Source organism: Colletotrichum tamarilloi (assembly GCF_030869305.1).
Source record: "Colletotrichum tamarilloi strain Tom-12 chromosome Unknown Scaffold_128.1, whole genome shotgun sequence".
Taxonomy (NCBI): domain Eukaryota; kingdom Fungi; phylum Ascomycota; class Sordariomycetes; order Glomerellales; family Glomerellaceae; genus Colletotrichum; species Colletotrichum tamarilloi.
In genome coordinates this window covers 1-20,329 of record NW_026849511.1, presented here as the reverse complement: position 1 = coordinate 20,329, position 20,329 = coordinate 1, and the positions used below count along the sequence as shown (strand labels likewise).

The window sequence follows — 20,329 nt, the reverse complement described above, 5'->3', positions numbered from 1 at the left end:
AAGCTTCTGATGTCGTAGAGCTCAGCCGAGCGCCAATAAATTAACAACACACATCCAAACATGCCTCTTGGTATTATTGACGCGAAACTTGGAAAGGATGCAGTTCTTACAGGGACCGTTCATCTTGTCAGAACATCTAGTACAAATGATTCAGACCACGACGCCCCAAGCCGGGGTAGCATTCTCAAAAGAACTATTTACATGGTAATACCATGAGTAATCTCCATGATCATCCCAAACATCATATTGACATCCGGGTAGGGAGTTGATACGGTCTTGGTCCCTCAACCATCCTTGAACGATCCAAATGACCCATTGGTGAGTCAAACCTTCAACGTAATGGACATGATTTCTCTGACGCACATGACGCGGGAAGCTCTGGACCAACTGGCAGAAGGAAGCGGCTTTTTGGGTTATCTTTTTCAACACCATCATCTTCGCTTCGCTTCCTGGTCCCATGCTTAGCCCGGCCACGTTTGCCCTTGCCCCCATCCTTGGCGTAAGCATCACAAAAGTTGCTGAGTTGTCTGGTTACCATCTCCTCGTTGTTGCGGCTATAGGGTTCGTAGTCCCTCGTTCCTACTAAAAGCCTTTTCTTTGCCTGAGCCTTGTTTTTCAATATGCGCTCTACCACAGGCCCTTGGTTTCGATCCTTGCCCAGAAGTATGGAAAACGCCCGCAGTTTCTCTTCGCCGCCATCGCCGGAACCCTCGGCACCGCAGTCTGTATAGCAGGGTCTCAGAGGTCCCAGTATAGCACAATATTCGCTGGTCGTATGATTCAAGGACTGGGTGCTACCGCTTGGGAGAGTTTAGCGCTTGCGGCAATTGGGGATGTATTCTATCTTCATGAGCGCGGCTGGAGGATTGCCATGATGGTCGCCTCGTCAGCTTGCACCGTTTCGATGACATCAATCGTCAGCGGAGTCATGGCAGAGCGCCTTGGGTACAAGGTCCTGTTCATCGCCGAACTGCCATTCAACCTCGCGGGGCTCATCATGACAGTTGCTTTGCTCCCTGAAATGCAGTTCAAACGACCAGCTGTTACCCAGCAAGATATAGCTTCGAGTTCTCAATCCAACAGCGACGCGGAGACTACGGCCGTCAAAGGGCATCTCGACATCGACATCACAGCAGCCAAGAACACCATCGCCGAGACTGGTGCGGTCATCGTCCCAAAGAAGACTTTGGCGCAGATGCTATCACCATGGTCTCGACAGACGTACACAGATAAGAACATCATTCGTTTGCTAGCTGAACTCTTCGTCAACTTCATTAACCCAGCTGTGCTTTGGATTCTGACCGTCAGTGCGGTTCTCAATGCTTGCTTTGTGGCATCCAGCTACTTTCTATCTCAGATCTGGTCGATGCCACCTTACAACCTCAACATTGAGCAAAATGGCTTTTTCTGGGCTGGCGCACTGATTGGCGGTTTTTTTGCCATTCCTGTTGGCTCACTCTGCGACTGGTCTGCGATGATCATGTCGAAATGGAATGGCGGCGTCTATGAGGCAGAATTCCGGATCCCTGTCAACATACTTGGTGCCGCCCTGAGTGGGCTCGGTTGGTTCCTGCTCATGTGGGTGGTCGATCACCCCTCTACGAACGGGTACTTCCTAGGGGCTTTCTGCTTATGCTGTATGGCTTTTAGTATTTCGGTCCCCTCGACTTCTGCTGGGCTTTATATCTTGTGAGCGTCATCTTTATCTTGGAAGATTGCGGGAATATCAAGCTAACGGCAGGGTGTTAGGGACACATTCCCACAACGATCCAGCGAGATTTTCATTGTACAGATGATGCTTAAGAACTTCTTGTTTTATTCTTTTTCAACATTCATCAATACGTGGACTACTGAAGCTGGGCCTGGGACTGTCTTTATGGTCCTAGGAACTGTCTCCCTCGGGCTTTTCACCACCTGCATTCCTATGTGTGAGTAGCAACAGGCTTTTCCCGGATTTCATGAAGATTCTAACAGTCAATCTCAACAGACATCTTTGGAAAGTTGAATAGAAGATGGATAACCAGTCTCTATGCCAAACACCGCTTCCTCCGGGGACTTGCCGAATAAAAGAGCAAAGCAGTAGTACAAAGAATGATGAGACGCATTGAAGAAGGGCACATAGATATAGAAGACTGGAGGATATGTTTGACCGTGCCTCCGCCTGAAGCTAGGTTGAGAGATGGCACCATGGAAGAGCTACCTAGAGGCTGCTTAGAACAGTTGCAAGGTGAATGACGACACATTTTGCCGGGAAGCTGGGTTCACGTTGTCTCAAATTGCTAGGTATTCAATATTCAGGAAGGCTTTGGCTCAATTTCTCTCCACACCGCTATGATGTGAGTGGTTATCCGTACGATTTGTTTTAAGGACTTAAATGAACTTTGCAAGCTCCAGTGGAATCTCAATCTAGACTCCAGGAGGCATGTATGAGTACTTGTGCATGAAAGCATATCTACGATGATTACAACAACAAGATTTGTTACTCTCTTGTAAAAACACACTTCGATTCGTAACTATGTAGATCTCTTCTGGAAACGGACAACGACCTGGGGCAATTGGTTCATAGCGTATCTTCTTAGATCTCGTTCCCAGTCCATCTCGCCTTGATTGACGTGCTCCCAGTCCAAGGCCCACACCATCTTGGAGATCATCAGCTGCGCCTGCAAGAGCCCCGTCTTACGACCTATGCAGCCTCGGGTGCCGATACTGAAAGGCTGGAAAACAGAAAGCTTGTCATTTTCAAATTCTTTTCCATAATCTGGATGATCTTTCGGAAGCCATCTCTCCGGGTGAAATTCTCGTGGTTTCGCAAAGTAACGCTCCGAGTGGAAGACTGCCCAGAAGCTAGTTTGAACGCGGTACTAAATGCAGATGAGGGTTAGCAGAAATTGATCTACACAACTAGATGCCAAGGTCTTAATATTACCCCTTTCGGAATGTAGTGGCCATCAACGAAACCGCCAGGGCTGATGCGAGGTAAACCGGAAGTGCCCTGAGTGGCTAGTCGAAGACCCTCGTTGATGACAGCATTGAGCCATACAATATTCTGCACATTGTCGGATTTGATGTCCTCGTAGGAAGTAAATCGATCCCGAATATCCATCTTTAGCTTTTCGAGTTTGTCTTGATGCATGCCGAGAAAATGTACTGACACCGTGAACATGTTGGAAGTGGCTTCGGCGTTGCCTATGACCACGTTCATGCTCTGTGCAACAAGAAAGTCGACTTCGGGCGGTTCTCCACCCTCTTTAATAAGAGATGACATGAAGTCTTCGTGTTCGAGGGAATCTCTGAGGCGGATTCGATCGTTGATATACTTACTGTTGATGCGCTGGAGTTTCGGCGCCACTGTCGCTAAGCTAGGACTTAAGGCAAGCAGCACGAACGGGTAAAGAAGGGGGAAGCGTGTAGAGACCTGGTTCACGGTGCCCCAGAAGCTCAACTTTGAAAATGTCTCCAGGAACTCTCCGGCTTTACCTATTATAGTTCGATTGTTCAGTGATTAGAAATTGCCTGTCATCTTTGATTTCCAGAACTTACCCTTTTCTATGTTGCCGTAGTCATGTCCAAATGTCAAGTCACCGGCAAGATCCATGCTTAGCCACTCATTCCACTGGAAGGTCAGCCTGAGTTTGACCTAACCTCAAATGCATCCCCCTGCACTGATGTATTGCCACTTACCTCCGTCAAGTTGATGGGACCCCTTCTGCAAGCCTCATCGACCTTCCGAATGAATCGGTCGTAATGCTTATGCAAGACGGGCTCCTGCCATCGCTTGATCGCATTCATGTTGAAGCTTGGTTCCATGGCCTTTCTGACATAACGATGGATTTTTGGATCTGTATCAGCAGCAAAACCCTTGTGCTTTCCTGCAAGAGCTCCAAGCTCTTCGGTCTTCAAGAAAGCTTGCGCATCATCCGTTTTTCCAGGCAACAAGACGTCTAGGATGAAGGGTATCTTGTGAGCGTCTGATAGATGCAAAAATGTTCACAGAATACAAACTTACCAACTATCGGCTTGTACCCAAATATGGCGATCTCATTGGGTGCGATTCGTACGACATCGCCATACTCTTCAAACCCCTTCTCAACTGCCCATGGCCAGCGACCGCGTAGCCTACGCATTGTCAGACACCGGAATTAATCTTTGGAGTGAAGTTTGTGACCAGTAATACGCAAACCACAATTCGGAGACTGCAGCAATTCTAGGGCCAGGATACTTTGCATATGGATGTAGGGTTAGGCGGTATCCTATCAATAGGAGCCAATATGCTGTGAACTGGGTTATTCTTAGCGAAGTCCAAGCCGTGATTAGAGAGATCGTAGTCTTTGTTGACTAACCGATAGAGCGATGACTGAAAGCCATGAGCTGATTGATGCGTTTTTGAGATGTTCCATGGTAAACTCGCTTATTCTTTTCCCTGATACAGCATGGAGCGTGTTGAAGTTCATTTCCCTTGTCATCTTATCCATCGTTTTGGTGGTAACTTGGTTCTCGTCCAAAATCGCGAACCTTCGCAAAATGGAGCTGAAAGCAGTTGATCTTGCGGAGACTCTCAAATTTCTTCGAAGAACGATTTCTTTAAGACGCTGATAATTGTGTGGCTAGGTTGTAGATCATGGGGATCAAAGTTGACGTCGCGCCATCGAGGCACTACTGACGACAATCCTCATTGCAGTAAAGGTCAATGCTTTAGGTCCTAATACTGTTTCTGCCCACCCATAGGGATGCAACACATCTTGGCCCATACCTTTTGCTAATGTAAATCCTGCGACCGAGTCATTTGGAAGTTTCGGCACGCGTGGTTGTGACCAGCTCGGAGGGCATCGGACGTCTCGGAGACAGCTCCGGCGTAGAGTCCGGCGTGAATGCACTGTTTCATATGACTTGAGCAGTAATTGCATTGCAATCAGCAGATTGGATTGCTGCTGGAAGAATGGCCCTTGACTTCTAACCACAGGCCACAAGTACAGCCCTGTGCAAACCCAACTCCAGACTGCAGCCCTCGCCAAAGAGATGCCTCAATGTCAGTCTGACAGGGACCACTTGAATTTTGTAAAGGCCTCTTGCTTGGTGAGTTGAATGGCTAGCCATCTGGGGCTCTGGTCTTAATTGAGTTCCTATGGTCTAATCCGGGGGAGGGGGGTTAAGTGAATTGGTTTTTCGTAGAGCCCATTGAATTACGATAACCACGAAGTCCTACGCTCGCCCCCGATGTCGATGAGATGTTGAGCAGCCAAGTTTCAAAGAAGGAGACCAGACCGCAGTGACATTCCCGGATGTCATGTCCACGAAGTGATTAGACGCTTCCCTATCAGAAAGACAATGATAGAATTGCAATTCGTTCGCTGTGCCCTCAGTGCTAAGATCTAATCTTTCACAGTATTTTGACCGTTCCTCCGTTGGCGCATACGGCGCTCCCGGACACCCATCGACTCTTCTCACAGCAGAGCCAGCCAGCAATTTCAGCAACATCATCTACTTCACCCAGCCTCCTATCCACGCTACAAGCTTCCATCTTAGACTTTATGAGTTGGCGGACAGGTTCGATATCGGGTAGTCCTTCGGGCAACCCATTGGCTGTATCACCGGTCTTCGTGACTCCGACAATTAGCGAATTAACGGTTGTCCTCTCCATGCCAGCCCGCGTCCCCAGAGCATCCGCCCAGACCCTTGTCATGGACTCTAACGCTGCCTTACAGGCCCCGTAGAGCAATGTCACTGGAGCTGGCTGACTCTGGCGCGCTCCCTCAGACGAAATATTGACGATGCGGCTGTCTGGAACAAAGTGCGGTAACAAGGCCTGGATAAGTTGAACAGCGGTCGATATATTCCCTGTCAGCATGCGGCGCACATGTCCTTCATCAATGGCTTCAATTGGCATGGTCTCTTGCAGGGCAGCATTCTGTACCAAGATGTTGACAGCGCCACTGAAATGTTCCTTCACTGCAGCCACAATGTTGTCGCAACACTTGCTCGGCTCTGTGAGAGGTGCAACCACACCGAAAATTCGTGGAGTCGCATGGTTCTGGGGATTTCTCTCTTGGTAGAGCAACCTAATTTCCTCCTGCAAGGAGACGACATTCTTGAGTGAAGTCTCGCTGGAGCATGTCGCTAATACGTTTGAGCCCCGGGAAGCGAGGTGGAAGGCTATGCCGCGCCCTAGACCTCTCGAGGCGCCACTAAATAAGATCAGCTACGGTAAAATTCAGTGGCCTCGAATCTTTGCTGGAGCACCCAGCTTATTAAGTTACAGGTTCGAACTCACGTAACGATGGCAAACTTTCCTGCCAAGTCTTGTTCTTGGACAGATGGATTCGGGAGAGTGTATTTCATATTGACCGAATCGAAGAGAGTGTCTCCTGACGATGTTGCGACGGCTGGCATAAGTTACAGTATTTTTATGAGGGCGGAAATAGTGTGTTGTAAGCTTGAGTGCTGGAACAGCATCAGGTAGGTCGCGCATCCGCCCACGGGTCGAAAACCGAGTCTTTAGTACATAGAGCGAAGAGGACCGCTGTGTTCCAATGGAGTTGTGTTAACTTGGTGGTGTGTGCCTCACTGTTTGAGTCAAGTCGGAGAAGCGGAGGCGGGAGAAGATGCACTTTTACCTAATTCAGTCCGGTTCGGAGAGGTGAAACATCCTGCTGGTTCGAAGGGCAGCGCATTGTACTTGTAGCCAAGTTATGGCTCGAAAATGTAACCTTCAACATTAGGAACAGCGAGGCTTCTTCGCTTCGACCAATTCTAGATATCTTTTGATCTTGTTTGTGTAGGATTCGTGTAGTCTTTGCGCGAAAACCTCTCCAAGAACAGAATCTTGTGTTAGGTACCTGTCGTGATGGCTTCAACCATCCATGGCCTTACCGCACGTCACGTGACCTCGGTTACATAATCACCGAGGCCCACTTCGCTTGCACCCTCTATATCAGAGCGAGCTTCGAGCCTATTTCCTATTTCCAATAGACAACCGTTCTCTTTATATACGTCGATGCCCCTACAGTGACTCTACGACAGTACCTAATTTGAGAACGATTTACGTGGACAGCGGGAATGATGAAGAAGCTGAAAGACATCTTACTAAAAGGTCTATAACTCTAATAATACTATCTAATTCCTTTCCTGAAAGTAGGCGAGAGCCTCTTCAATTTTCTCCCTCATGAGGTGCACATGTCCCGGCATCGGCATCTCAAGATGGTCTGCATCAACAGACAAGCATTGTCCAACTTCTCCCACGTATTTGTCCCACCCATTAGGACCCAAAGCGCCCTCAGAGCCGCGCTTGTCAGGGAAGCCCCAGGCAAGAGCCCCTAAAGCTGGATCCTCCATGAACCCAGGATAGGCTTCTGCTGGAAATCCCATGCCCACCATCTCGTGCTTCAATTCAGGCTTCCCCTCACAGCGGCCGCCCATACCCTTCTCTGCCCAAACAATGCTAGTCTTTTTGGGGCGCTGGTGGGAAGTCATGGGCTCCGGGTGGTAGGTTGCCACGGCTTTGAAAATCCCCAGCAGATGTTGCATCGGCGCAGATTCGGCCGTCGAATTCCAGAATGCGTCCTGTGCAGCCATCTTTTGGAACATTTGCCAGCCTATCTCAGGCTGGACTTTAACAAGACTAGTTTCGGTCTTGGTGCGTGGTGAGCAAATGTCAATGATCAGTAGGCCATCGACTTGACGACCGAGGTCACCTAATTGACGGCAGACCTCATACCCGAGCATGCCGCCACCGGAGAAACCGCCAATGTACAGTGCGCCTTGAGGCCGAGACTCAATCACGGCATCAACAATCAACTTCGCGGCTCCTTCAATGCCAACCTCGGCGTTCATCCGCTCTGGGCAGCGAATGAAAGGCGAGTCAACACCATAAATTGCCGTCTTAGTGTTAAAGGGTGGCAGATGAATGTAGCTAGCAATCGTACCAGTTCCGTCGGCGATCATGTACAACGGCGTCTGATCTGGTTTCGAACGGCCGTGAAGTAGGATTACTCGCGCCTTCGGTGGTGGAGAGATTGTTTGCTGCTTCTTCGTCACAGAAGGCGAAACCGATTTATTTGGCAATAGTGATTCACTCTCCGGTATCGAGATTGGAGTAACGACTGGCTTTTCAACATCTTTCTGATCGAGCAATACCCAGTGAGAGGGGATCTCGGGTGTCGGGCAGCTAGTAGACAGACTTTCATCCGACATCTCCTCCTCACTGACAGACGGCGGAGAGGTCGATGCCTGTGAGGATGACGAGGAGTGAATAGTCTCGGTCGTTCCAATTGCATCGCCAAACGCCTTCCGCAGGTCACCAATCGTCGGATAGTCGATGAGAGTGGACACCGGAAGATCGATGCCGGTCTGCTTCTTGACAGCAGCGGTAATCTCAATGGCCATGATGGAATCAACCCCAACATCTGCCGTAGCAGTGTCATCCGTGAGTTGCGCCGAGTCTGTGCCTGTCTCTCTTGAGATGCTCTCCAGAATAGAAGCAAAAACTTCATTCTGTGAGCTCAAACCCTCTTCAACTTTGGTCATCTCTGAGGCGTCTGAGCGACTGTAGGCATGCTTCTTGGCGGAAGGTTGTGGAGCCTTTACTGCCGCCACATTCGTGTTCGTCGGAAGTTGATAATCGTCAGGTGCTGCAACCGATACTCTTGTCTTTCCCAAAAGCCGGTCTAGAACAGTGTTGCTGACCTCGTGAAACCGCAAACCTGAACATTGCATTACCATTTCCGACGAGTCAGAGTCAAAGACCCAGACATCGCAAGTTGCAGAGTCCTCGGTTCTGCGTGAGACTCTGGCGAGAGTAAGGTATGATTTACCCGGCACTAGAGCTCCGAAATCTGGTAGCTCAACGCTCTCAAGATTGTCCATCATGAACGTGGTATCAGAGGCACGCGGTCGACTTGGATTGGCGTTAAGCACAAAACCCGCCAGGTGCACTAGGCTTTCGCCATGATATGGTGACGAGGTGAAGCAGGTTCCGATAGGATCAGAGCCCAGGACGATCTCTGCGGCAGCCTCCTGGAAATCATCGGAGACATATGCTCCCTTGACACATTTGAAAGATGGAGAGTACCTGACTGTGTTTGAAAAGAGCGCGTAGAATATGTCTGGCTGGATCCTGTGGCCACGTCCCTCCTTGGCGCTCTTGATCACGTCATCCATCCTAGCCTGGATGAAGAATGATACCTTCTCCCAACCAGCTTTGATGGAGTCCGCCTCGCATATGGAGACTGTGCAGCTGCCCATAGTTTGCTCAGATGAGTGAAAAGTTACTGTAGCAAGATCATTAGTGAGCTTCTTCACATTCGCAGTTGTGATAAGTTCCTCAGTCGATCCATTAACCTTCTTGCGCAGTGGACGCCGTAGTGAGAGATTGCGGATCGTCAGCGCAGGCTGCTTCATATCCCGCGTCATGCCCATGCCTTCGAACACGTGCTTGGCAACAGTAGAAGCAGCATCGCAGAACACGCTTCCGGGGCAAATTGCCATGTCGCGGATCCGATGGCCTTCGATGAGGGCATCCATCCCTGGATCGGCAATGAGGGCCCTGAAAGTAGCCTCGGACTCACTGCTCGTCGACCTCTCTGCAACAATGCTCTGCGCACAGGTAGATATTTGCTTCGGGCCGACCTGGGAATCAGCCGCGAGGCTTCCGCGTACCCCGTCGCCCTTCTCGGTGTAAGTGATCCAGAAATCTTGCAAGTCCCACGCGTACGTCGGGAGCGTCAACAGCTGGACGCTGCTTGAGTAAGGGCGATATAGTCGGAGCCAGTCGATCTCTAAACCTTGATCGTAAAGCTTCGCAAGACATTTTGTGATAGACATCCAATTGTCAGCATACTTGTCGAGCGTCGACATGATGGAGTCGGAAGACACGGCAGAACCCAAGGTTGCCTGTACAAAGGAACCGCAGACTTGGCTTGGACCATGTTCGACCCATACCACATCACCTAGATGTTCCTTGACAGCCGCAATAGTGTCTGTGAACTGCACTCTCTGACGAGTTTGCTGGCCCATATAGATTGCATCAAAGGTTCCGGAGGAATCAACAATCTTCGCAAGCAGAGTAGAAGCGACTGGGATCCTGGGCGGCGAGTACGTTACTCCTCGAGCGAGAGTGACGAATTGATCCAGAATGGGATCCATTTGGAAGGAATGAAAGGCGTATGGTACCGGTAGCAACTTTGGACGGAATTCTGCCATGTCCGCTGCAAGCTGCTCAACATCATCCTGCAATCCACCGACAACGGTGGTGCGTGGACTGTTAGAGCAAGATATCGAACAGATTCCGTCTTTTCTGGCATCAATATAGTCCTGAGTGACCTCAAGGGATGCAGCTACTGCTAACACTAGAGGAGCCACCGAGTTAGTAGTTATCCTTCTGGCGTACTGCTTCGAGCTCGAGTCTACTTACTTGCACAAGCGCCAGTCTCGCATAATTCGCTGAGCAACTCTGCACGTTTCCCGACCAGATACAGCACATCGGTCAAAGAGAGTACGCCAGCAACGTGAAGAGCGGCATATTCGCCGAGGGAGTGGCCCATAACAACGGACGGCACAATGCCAGCTTCTGAACGCCACAGAGCAGCCAAGGCAATCTCCAAAGTCAAGACGGCAAGCTGGATCTGGGCAGAGAGCTTCGTGGATGTGTCAGTGGCACGCTTCGTGATGATGTCCAAGAACGATGGGAAGCCATAATCAGCGCAAATTTTGACGCAGTGATCAACCACTTCCCGGAAGACATGACTTGTCTTGTACAGCTCACTGCCCATGCCGCCATAATGGGAACCCTGACCGGTGAAAACGAAGACAACCTGCTTGGAAACGGAAGGCTTGATCTTTGTGACATCACTCTGGGCATCAATGTCTGATCTCAATTTGGCAATGAGTTCTAATGTCGATGATGCGGTGTATGTGGATCTGAGCGAGTGATGCGTTCGCCTTGCGGTAGTTGTGTAAGCAACGTCTTGAATACGGACGGTGGGATTCGCCTGAAGATATTGAAGAAGCCTGCGTTGGTTGGAACGCAGCGATGCTTGCGTCTTAGCGGACGTGACAATGACGTGGTTCGACCACGGTACTTGCACGCCCTCGTCCACGGACCACGTAGGTCTATAGTCCTCGATAAGCAGACAAGCGTTACCACCCGCTGCGTCGAAGTTGTTCAGCATCACCCGTCTCGTGTTATTTCCCACAGGCTTAAAATCCCTCGCCTCGGAGAGGATCGACATCTTGGAGTCTTCAAGCGAAGGGAACTTAGGGTTCAGCTTCTGAGGCATGCCTGCTTGTGGGGGAATTGTATCGTTTTGGAACATCAGGACACACTTGAGCAACGATGATATTCCAGCAGCCTGTTTGAAATCTCATTAGTTCAAAGAATCCCTAATTGGCAACAATCGGGTGGTCTTACGGCTTCGCTGTGGCCAATATTGGCCTTGATAGATCCGACTATCAAAGGATCGCCACGACGACGTTTGAAGACGTTGGACACCGCACCTATCTCAGCGGGATCACCAATCTGGGTTCCAGTCCCGTGCATCTCGACATAAGATATCTCGTCTGGAAGGACGCCAGATCGCCTCAAGACCTGGCGGTAAAGCCGTTCTTGCGCGCCGGCGTCTGAGGTCGTGATGGACGGAGAATTCCCGCTATGGTTTCTCCCTGAGCCCCCAATGACAGCAAGAATATTGTCATTGTGGGCGATGGCGTCGTCAAGTCTCTTGAGCACCACACTTCCGACGAAGTCAGCTCGACAATAGCCATCGGCGTCCTCGCGGAACGGCTTGCAATTGCCAGTGTTGGATAAGATACCAGATTTGCTGAGACTCGTCCAGGAATGAGGATATCCGACGACATTTGCAGCACCAGAGACAGCCATGTCGATATCGCCTGATATTAAGCTCATGCAGGCGAGATGGATGGAAGATGAAGTTGACGCGCATGCCGAATCTAAAGAATACGTTGGTCCCTCCCAGTTCATCTGGAAGGCAAGACGGCCAGCTCCGAATGCTCTCTGTGCTCCCTGCAGTGTATATGCATCACATCCCTTCAAATGATGTGCCATAGCATTCCAGTCATCGTTGCTTTGTCCGTAAAAGACACCAATTCTATTCGGGTCAATATCCCTGGTCTTGCCGTCAGAATACCCAGCTGTCTCAAGAGCCTCATATGAACTCATGAGGAATTGTCGATGGCCAGGGTCCATAAACATTGCCTCTCTAGGAGAGATGCGGAAGAACCGAGCATCGAACTCTCCGGGCTTCTTCATGAAGCAACCGAATCGAGCCGCCGTCGTGCATTTGACGCCATCGTGGCTATGCTCTGCTGCGAAGAACTCATCGAGGTCAAACCGATCCGGAGGGATTTCTTGATGGAGATCTTGACCAGTCATGAGAACATTCCAGAACTCATCTAGGTCATCACTGCCAGGGCCTCTTCCAGCCATGCCAACAATTGCTATGCGATCAGACAGTCGATCTTGCTGATTCCTCTGGTTGGCGCCTATTTCATGCTGGACACTGATTGTTCTTCCCTGTTGTTTCAAAGCTGTTGTAAGGTAGGAAGTGTGACTGCTGGTGCCGATGACTTTGATGTCGACTTGCTGGCAAGATCCAAGATGCTTATTCATTTCGGCAACGACCTCTACGATGTCCAGAGGCTGAGACACAGATTGCGAAACCGCGGTTCGTAGCAAATCGCCAAACGTCTTATATGTAGCTGACGGATCGTCGGTACCCCAGACTCTGTGTTGTGAGTCGAGTTGACTTTTGACAAGAGCAGACTCCCCAATCACATAGTCTAGGTCAGCTGAGGTCATTGGAATAGCGTGTTGAAGGGATCTGATATTAAGCTTGTTTCTTGGGAGGCCACTGACAGCTGGGCACTCGTTCAGAAACTGCTCCAGGATGGATGGTGGACCGATGATGCTAGCCCAGCGGTCTCCAGTGACACCAACTTGTGCCTTCTTCGCGGTTGGAATGCCCTTTCAAGCCAGTTAGCAGATCCATTCAAGGAGGTTCGTTTACAATGAGGATTTCGGACTTACCAGGTTCGTCTGGAATTGCTCCAGAGCAGAGCGAAGGTCCTCGTTCGAGATCCCTAGGACGGCCCAACCCCATGTTCCAGAGCAATCTTCTGTGGCTCTTGACTGGATGTAGCAAAATTTGCAGACCCTACACAAGAGACCAGCTGCCTCAAGACAGCCGGCGTAGAGAGTATCAAAGTCCTTGGCAGCTGCCAATGGTGATAGGCTCATAAGACCTCCTGAAATGCCTAGCCACTCGGGCCCGTCATCAGACTTTGCTAAGAGATTGGGTTCACGCCTGATGCATCTGTGAAATCTATGTCAGTATATTGTGCTTAGATATCACTGAGGATTTGGGACATACTGGAGGAGCATTGCTGCTCTCATTGTATAGATGAGGATTGCATTAGCAACGCCAGTCTCGTCGACTGAGTGGCGGTATTTCTCAGCCAATTCGTAGATGCTTGAAAAGTCTCCGAGACTGTCTGTGATAGCGCTGTCGAAGTTTTTGAGCTCCGATTTGACCTTCTTGCACAGATCACTCATAAAAGCCTGAAGCCATGGCGCCAGGCCAGCCTGCTTCATGATGTAGTCGATGCCATCGACCCACGGATCGGTCTGATCACCAAAAAATAGAATAGTCTTCTGTGAGTCTGCCATCTTGGGCATCAATAATGGAAAGAAATTACTGGCGCTCCTGAAGTCATATGAGAGAAGCGTTTTTGATTTGCAGCGCCAAAATAATCGCTTTGATGGGTGAAGTAGCTAGGACGACACAACCGGCCCTTTGCAACATCCGAGATAAGGAGCTACGATGATATTCATGTGTATCTGTAGTTTCTCTCAATTGCCGGAGACCTTGAGTTGTAGTTCAAGACAGCGATCTCATTATCGCCGACAGACTCACTTATCTGTCAACATCTAGTGACCCTGATACGTAAGAGTGTCCACGAGAGGTAGAGCCTGTACGGATACCGATGTCCCAATTAGGAAAGTGACCTGGAACTAGTAGGGAGTGTCGTTCTGTTGTCTTCATGAAACCTCCGATTGGACCAAGGTTTCTGAGAATCATGGTTCAGGTTGAGACAGCCAGCCGGCGGCGATTCCCGAACGCCCGTATGTGGCTCAAGAGGTGGCCAAGGCCTGGCTCCGGACGCCTCCGCCGGGCACCAGCCAGGTTGGTGCTCGTAAAGAGAAAGTGGTGACGCGGCGAAACTAGAATATCGATGCTTAACATGGCAAATATGATCTGCATCGGCCATAAGCCAAGTCAATGTTCCAGAATCCGAAGCGAGAGGCTGAATGGCGCCCGAGCCTGCGGAACGCCTCAGCTTATGGGACGCCAAGACCTCCCGTCATCCGTACTTGGATCTTGATCCTCAGTCAAGCATTAGGTTTCCAATGAGAGTGAGGCATATGCGGGATCGCCAATGATTATTTGCTAGTGAAATGAAGACGAGTCATTCACCTACGGACATGCTACGTCCCCAAGCACGCAACTATGATATGCGGCCAGCTAACCTAAAATGCCGGCTCATTATGCTTGTGGTTCGCTTTGGTGAGGCATCTCACGACTCGAATTACGTGCCGGAGACAGCTGATATGTTGCCGGAGGAGAAGTCCGTGAGATCGGAGACATATGTTTGTCCTGCTATGAATCAGAAATGCCTCTCTACGGTACCCCATCAGATCTCAGCTTTCAGTCTCTGAGACAAGCCGTGGGCAGGTCATACCTAGGCTCCCATCATTCGGCTTCTGTTCGTCCTTAACCCTTGGCCACCAAGTTACGGTGCACCGACATCTTGGTTCAATATGCCGGTTGAGTTGGCTGGAAAGACGCCGGAGTCGATCGACACAACACTCTGGAGACGCGGTGCCAAGTTTCAGATCCGAAAAGCTCTCCCGCATGGCGTGCGGATTCAGTTGCTGATACGGTACCAGAGCGATTGAAGATGAGAACGCGTGGCAAGAGAGCGAAAGCCTCCGTCAAGCATGAAGGACAACGAATTTAGCCAGTTGAAACATATCCAACGTGTCCAAATGCAGCTTGATGTTATCTTGCGAAAGGGCCCTATGCCATTTGTTCGTTTTGTTCGTGCTCACCTACCTCACCTCAACTGACTAAAATTGGCAATCCGCGGTTATCATCTTCAATCAATAAGTTTTACAGGGGCAAAGAACTTGCGACGTGTTGCATGCACGACCTTTTGTCTCTTGACCCTTATTCACAATGTCTTTCTTCTCATGCATTGCTGAACTTGAAGGAGTCAGCCGCTGGGCGGTCTTGATATCCGGTCTGGTAAGATACCGCAAGCACTCGAGGTCTATACTTGGCTGACAGAATTAGTTTGCGGCGTACTTGTCCTGTTTAGCGGTCTACAGGGCTTTCTTTCATCCGCTCAATAAATATCCAGGTCCAATTCTGAACCGCTTGACAAACCTTCCGTTTGTGATTGCAGGAGTGAAAGGGCAGCTGCCATTCTATGCAGAATCCTTGTTCAAGAAGTACGGCCCAGTCGTCAGAATGGGGCCCAATAACCTTGGCTTCATCGAAGGAAACGCCTGGAAGGACATCTACGGCATGCGTCGTCGCGGCCAATTTGAGAAAGCATACGAGTACTACCGTGAAGGACCGGAAGGACCCATTAGCTTGCTCAACGCTGGGCCCGAGGAACACGCGAGACTACGCAAGTGGGTTTCACCGTATTTTTCGGATCGTGGCATGAAGGAGCAAGAACCGATGATCGGCGGTTACGTTGACTTGCTTCTCAAGCGACTTCATGAGAACTGCGATGATGGTACCCGCGCGCTTGATCTCCGTGACTGGTGTGAGTGCTGGGATTACATCTGCCGAAGTTCCGTCTGATGCTAACATTAGGCTGTCAGTCAACTTCTGCACCTTCGACATCCTTGGCGAACTTGCTTTCTCCAGCTCTTTTGGATGCCTCGAGTCAGCAGAATATCATCCCTGGGTAAAGATCATTGCATTTCAGCAGAAAGAGATTGAGTGGATCGGTGAGCTGAACCGGCAGGGATTGAGGTTTATCACAGCTATTATCATGAAGATACTCGCCAAGAACAAGTTGGAATTTATGGGTTACACGATTCAGAAGTTACAAAGTCGCATTCAGTCGGGTAAACAAGCAGATATCATTGAGTCCCTGCTCAATAACAAAGAAGGAATGGTACGTTCGATCCTTTTCTCGCCGCTGATTTTGCTCAGTGTTGGACGTGCGATCATATTGTCTCAGATACCAGAGCAGAGCGGGACTAATCAGAGAGAGCAGAAGCTTGACATGGATCGCCTTGTCCAGAATTCGACGCTTCTCATCGCGGCTGGGTCAGAGACCACAGCGACGCTGCTCACGGCAACTTCGTTCCTTCTGCTATCGAATCCTGAGGCATATCAGAAAGTTGTAGAAGAGGTCAGATCTTCCTTTTCTGATCCGTCAGACATTACTCTTCTATCCGTCAACAAACTCCCTTACATGTTGGCCTGCCTGGACGAGGCGCTGCGCGTGTTCCCGGTAGTTCCTTCTTGGTTGCCCCGACGAGTCACGCATGGTACCGCTATCATTGATGGCAATATCGTACCCGAAGGTGTAAGTGACCCCTCTACTGAGTAATGCCCTGCTTCATTCCCAGCAAAGTGCTGACTCTTTTCATTCTGACACAGTGTCTTGTCGCTACTTGGCAGTGGGCGATGTATCATAACGAACTGAACTTTACTAAACCCTTAGAATATCATCCCGAGCGTTTCCTCGGAGATCCGAGCTTCTCGAAGGATAGGCTGGACGCATTCCAACCTTTCAGCATGGGCCACGCAGACTGTGTCGGTCGCAACCTCGCATACTCTGAGATGCGTCTTATCCTAGCAAGGATTTTGTTCAGCTTCGATCTGAAGCTAGCGGACGAGGGCAGTGACTGGATACAGGGTCAAAAAGTTTATATCGTGTGGCAAAAGCCGTCTTTAAATGTGTATCTCAAGCCAGTCAAGCGATGAGGCAAACCTTCATCCAGCCTTGAAGCTTGTGGCTAAACAAAGCCGTGCACGTAGAGGCTTTCCACACATTATGTATGTACTTCGCAGGCATATTGCAACCAAACACGGAAGATGGGCAGCATGCACATAAGCCTGGCGGAACCATGCATACCCATCAGAGCATCTTGTCTCCTCATAATTTGTGCAAATACAATGCATCAGTCCGAGGTCCTAGGCTTGAAACGACCCTTCGTATAACTTTGACTGCGGGGAAGACCCTGACATTGTTGGAGTACCTTCCACTGAGACTTGTCCTAAGGCTGAAGCAGGCCTTGTTCTGGCTATTGCTCAATGCTGCCGGTGGCAGACATTCTGCCAAGAAACTTTTGACCGTAGGAGACTTTACTTCTGCGACGCGGCTGGTGCATTATGTGAACTGCGTTGAGGCGAAGCGCGGAAGAGGGCCCTGCAGTGGGATGCCGCTGAAGGCTTGTGTTTGTCGAATATTATCCGCCGTCTTGTTTGTTCGCAAGAGCCCTCTATCCGAAGTTGATACTTTGCTAGATCATGTTAATTAGGTTCTAATACCTCGCAACTGTATTCGGGATTGCTTTTTAGCCACCTCACCTGTAAAGTATGCGATCAACCATCAAGTTTCTACATTGCCCAGGATCTCATTGTCCTCACTATTCGCACCATGAAATTATATTCGTTGCTCTGAGATATGTTATAGAGACCAGGTCTAGCTACATCGCTTAATCCTGTCGCGTAGCAGCTTCTACGCATCTATAAATCTGACTCGTCTCAAATTTTGTCATGTCAACTGAAAGTGGCCGGGCCAGAAACAATGACAGGCCCTGCCGTCAAAACTCCCCGGGATGCCAAGATTAAATCTCCGCATGTTCTAACTGCCCTATCGGCCAGTGGGGCATTCACGCGCCGCTCATGCTTTATTGGGCCATGCCAACAGACTTCAGAGGTTGAAACTATATTGACACACTACTAAGATGCCATTTTACCGACGAGACAGGTTCACGCTAATTTTCTGCCGTTTCTAGAATATTGCCGGCCCTCCATCCCTGACCGGTAGCCAGTCGTCGGTTCACCGGCGGATTGGCTTTGTCTAAAGCGATGTCTTGTTACCCAAAAAGACTAACACAAGCCGTCGCAATCTCGATTCGAATTCCATCGATCTTAGCCGCACTCTCAACTTCGACTCGTTGAACAATGGCAACCGCAACTCAGTCTCTGCCTATTGAAGACTTTCCGTTTGACTTTGATATGCCTCGGACGACTTGTCATGAAGGCGACTCTAGGGAAGTGAAGAACTCAACAACCGCAACTAAGCGGCGCCGCGGCCCGCTTACCCGCAACGCCTGCAAACACTGTCGGATTAAAAAGGTGCGCGGAGTTCGGCTTTTCTTTCTGAATATATCGATCACAAAAAGTATGACAGATAACTAACGTTGCTTGTAAACTTGTAGCTGAAATGCAGCGGCGAGAAACAAGGATGCGGTCGGTGCAGAGCCAACGGCTTCGACTGCCATTATGAAACCTCGAATCCCAATTCAAAGAGGCGCTTGACGATTGCCGATTTTACACCTTCTATGTCCCCTTGGGAAAGGGAAGATAACTCGACCGCCGACAATGCCATAATCACGGAGGAAGACCAAGATCTAAATGACCCGGAAAACATTGATCACTTGGTCTTCCAGCCAAGATCCTTCTCTCCCTTTCAAGCCGAGACATTAGATGGCATGCTATCAACGAATGCCCTCGATAGCTTTATGAAAGGTAGTGGTGAGCTAATTTTCTATTTCGCTTGCCGTCAGTCGGCCAGCATTGAAGCCGTTCGAACATTAACGTTGCTGTCGTACAGGGAATCAGCCTTTCATGAAGGCAACACTCAACAGCCCATCGAACTCACCTCGAATAGACCCGCTACTTTCCTGTCTCAATGCCTCAGACTGGCCCAGAGTGATTTCTTTAGGCTCAGATACAGAGAGGTCTATAGCCCATGTCGAAAGGCGGAGGAAGCACATACGGGAGTCTTCAAGTCATAATCAGGAGTGGCCTCGAAATAGCCAGCGTTCTCGACACAATCCATCGAAGCAACACCCGGAACAAGATAGTCTCTCATGTTCATGCTACGCGCGAGTCTTTCTGCAGCATGAGGACGTTAGTTCTAACCTTCTCTGGAGTATACGAAGCAAAGCTCCTGCGTCACCCGCAGAAATGCTGCGGTCCTTGAAGCGAACTATGGAGGGCCTCGACTCCTTCTTCGACTGCCACACACATTCCACACGTCCGGAGTTTGTCGCCTTGCTCGTATCAATGTGCGATATGATGCTTGGTGGTGTCGAGTATTTGGTCCCTAAGCTTTGCGTAGACGATGACATCATTTCTGCAGATGATGACTCGGATACATCCAGTTCCCATGGTGACTCGGGGAGACGCTCTAGCAGCAGGAGCGGCAGCGTCAATTTTACGTCGCACCCAGCATTCAGGTTGAGCCAAGGGACATTAGACAAAGAGGATGAGCTTCATGTGCTTCATAGTTTAGTACGAGTTCGGACGAAACGACTAGGCCTCCTGATTGACAGACTGTATCACGCGGTGGATGATAACGGAAGACCTATACATAGACATACTGTCTGCAGTTTGCAGGACCGACTTAGATTTGTGTCATCAACATTAAAGAGAAGCCAGATATAGATAGCTGGGTACCGGCGGATCAAATGGATGGGAACTCGGACTCACATAGTTAAAGTTTTGACCCACCAAACGCATTCTAAGCACATGTGTATTTGTGATCAAGTCTTCTTGGTTTGAAATGTCACAAAATCATGACTCGGGTCATGCAGAATTCTATTATGTCGAAGTCTCCTTGTCCTCGCAAGCGTGTCAAAGGTGAGGAATCATCTGGATCCAAGACGGCATCGAGTAGACACCGATAGGGACCTGCCTAAGACTGATGAAAGCCTCAACAACGATGAAAACTCGGGCAACAAAGTGAACTCCAGCAAGAAACGAAACTGTAAACCCCAGAATGCATATCCTCGCCATGCAAGAGCCTACTGACAAGGGTGATTTCTGAACTTCTTCCGTCCGTAAGTCATGGTCGATAAGTCAACATACCCACTTCCTGGCACCCCCCTGTTTCTGGCACCCACAAAAACGCGAAAATCCACCACAACCCAATGCCCACCCCCAACCTCCTTTTATCACAACATTTTCAATTCGCGTCCAAATGGGCTCATCTTTTGCACATGTCTTCTTCTATATATAATGCCTCAATATACCGAAGATCAGCTTCGTCAGGCTCTCGAGGA

General features: G+C 49.7%; 7 protein-coding genes across 7 annotated transcripts; 3 read left to right on the top strand and 4 right to left on the bottom strand.

Annotated features, from left to right (window-relative positions):
• Positions 1 to 60: 60 nt before the first annotated feature.
• Positions 61 to 2,067, top strand: CTAM01_14605 (uncharacterized protein; the record flags this gene model as incomplete). The annotated part of the gene is made up of 6 exons (XM_060530604.1): positions 61 to 204; positions 262 to 318; positions 377 to 561; positions 637 to 1,689; positions 1,750 to 1,928; positions 1,988 to 2,067. The coding sequence occupies 6 exons, from the start codon at positions 61 to 63 to the stop codon at positions 2,065 to 2,067; spliced, it is 1,698 nt and encodes a 565-aa protein (XP_060374799.1).
• A 446-nt stretch (positions 2,068 to 2,513) lies between these two features.
• CTAM01_14604 (cytochrome P450) lies at positions 2,514 to 4,124 on the bottom strand (the record flags this gene model as incomplete). The annotated part of the gene is made up of 5 exons (XM_060530603.1): positions 2,514 to 2,861; positions 2,927 to 3,477; positions 3,541 to 3,613; positions 3,682 to 3,941; positions 4,007 to 4,124. 5 exons carry the CDS (start codon positions 4,122 to 4,124, stop codon positions 2,514 to 2,516), a joined length of 1,350 nt encoding a protein of 449 aa, XP_060374798.1.
• A 1,253-nt stretch (positions 4,125 to 5,377) lies between these two features.
• CTAM01_14603 (3-oxoacyl-(acyl-carrier-protein) reductase) lies at positions 5,378 to 6,336 on the bottom strand (the record flags this gene model as incomplete). The annotated part of the gene is made up of 2 exons (XM_060530602.1): positions 5,378 to 6,182; positions 6,269 to 6,336. 2 exons carry the CDS (start codon positions 6,334 to 6,336, stop codon positions 5,378 to 5,380), a joined length of 873 nt encoding a protein of 290 aa, XP_060374797.1.
• Positions 6,337 to 7,110: 774 nt separating this feature from the next.
• CTAM01_14602 (beta-ketoacyl synthase domain-containing protein) lies at positions 7,111 to 13,675 on the bottom strand (the record flags this gene model as incomplete). The annotated part of the gene is made up of 5 exons (XM_060530601.1): positions 7,111 to 10,340; positions 10,406 to 11,342; positions 11,402 to 12,973; positions 13,037 to 13,322; positions 13,380 to 13,675. The coding sequence occupies 5 exons, from the start codon at positions 13,673 to 13,675 to the stop codon at positions 7,111 to 7,113; spliced, it is 6,321 nt and encodes a 2,106-aa protein (XP_060374796.1).
• A 1,864-nt stretch (positions 13,676 to 15,539) lies between these two features.
• CTAM01_14601 (cytochrome P450) lies at positions 15,540 to 17,018 on the top strand (the record flags this gene model as incomplete). Its single annotated transcript, XM_060530600.1, has 4 exons — positions 15,540 to 15,843; positions 15,902 to 16,200; positions 16,267 to 16,617; positions 16,692 to 17,018. 4 exons carry the CDS (start codon positions 15,540 to 15,542, stop codon positions 17,016 to 17,018), a joined length of 1,281 nt encoding a protein of 426 aa, XP_060374795.1.
• A 1,586-nt stretch (positions 17,019 to 18,604) lies between these two features.
• On the top strand, positions 18,605 to 19,621 carry CTAM01_14600 (uncharacterized protein; the record flags this gene model as incomplete). The annotated part of the gene is made up of 3 exons (XM_060530599.1): positions 18,605 to 18,797; positions 18,877 to 19,544; positions 19,601 to 19,621. The coding sequence occupies 3 exons, from the start codon at positions 18,605 to 18,607 to the stop codon at positions 19,619 to 19,621; spliced, it is 882 nt and encodes a 293-aa protein (XP_060374794.1).
• A 280-nt stretch (positions 19,622 to 19,901) lies between these two features.
• CTAM01_14599 (uncharacterized protein) lies at positions 19,902 to 20,116 on the bottom strand (the record flags this gene model as incomplete). Its single annotated transcript, XM_060530598.1, has 2 exons — positions 19,902 to 20,055; positions 20,097 to 20,116. The coding sequence occupies 2 exons, from the start codon at positions 20,114 to 20,116 to the stop codon at positions 19,902 to 19,904; spliced, it is 174 nt and encodes a 57-aa protein (XP_060374793.1).
• Between the last annotated feature and the right edge of the window lie 213 nt (positions 20,117 to 20,329).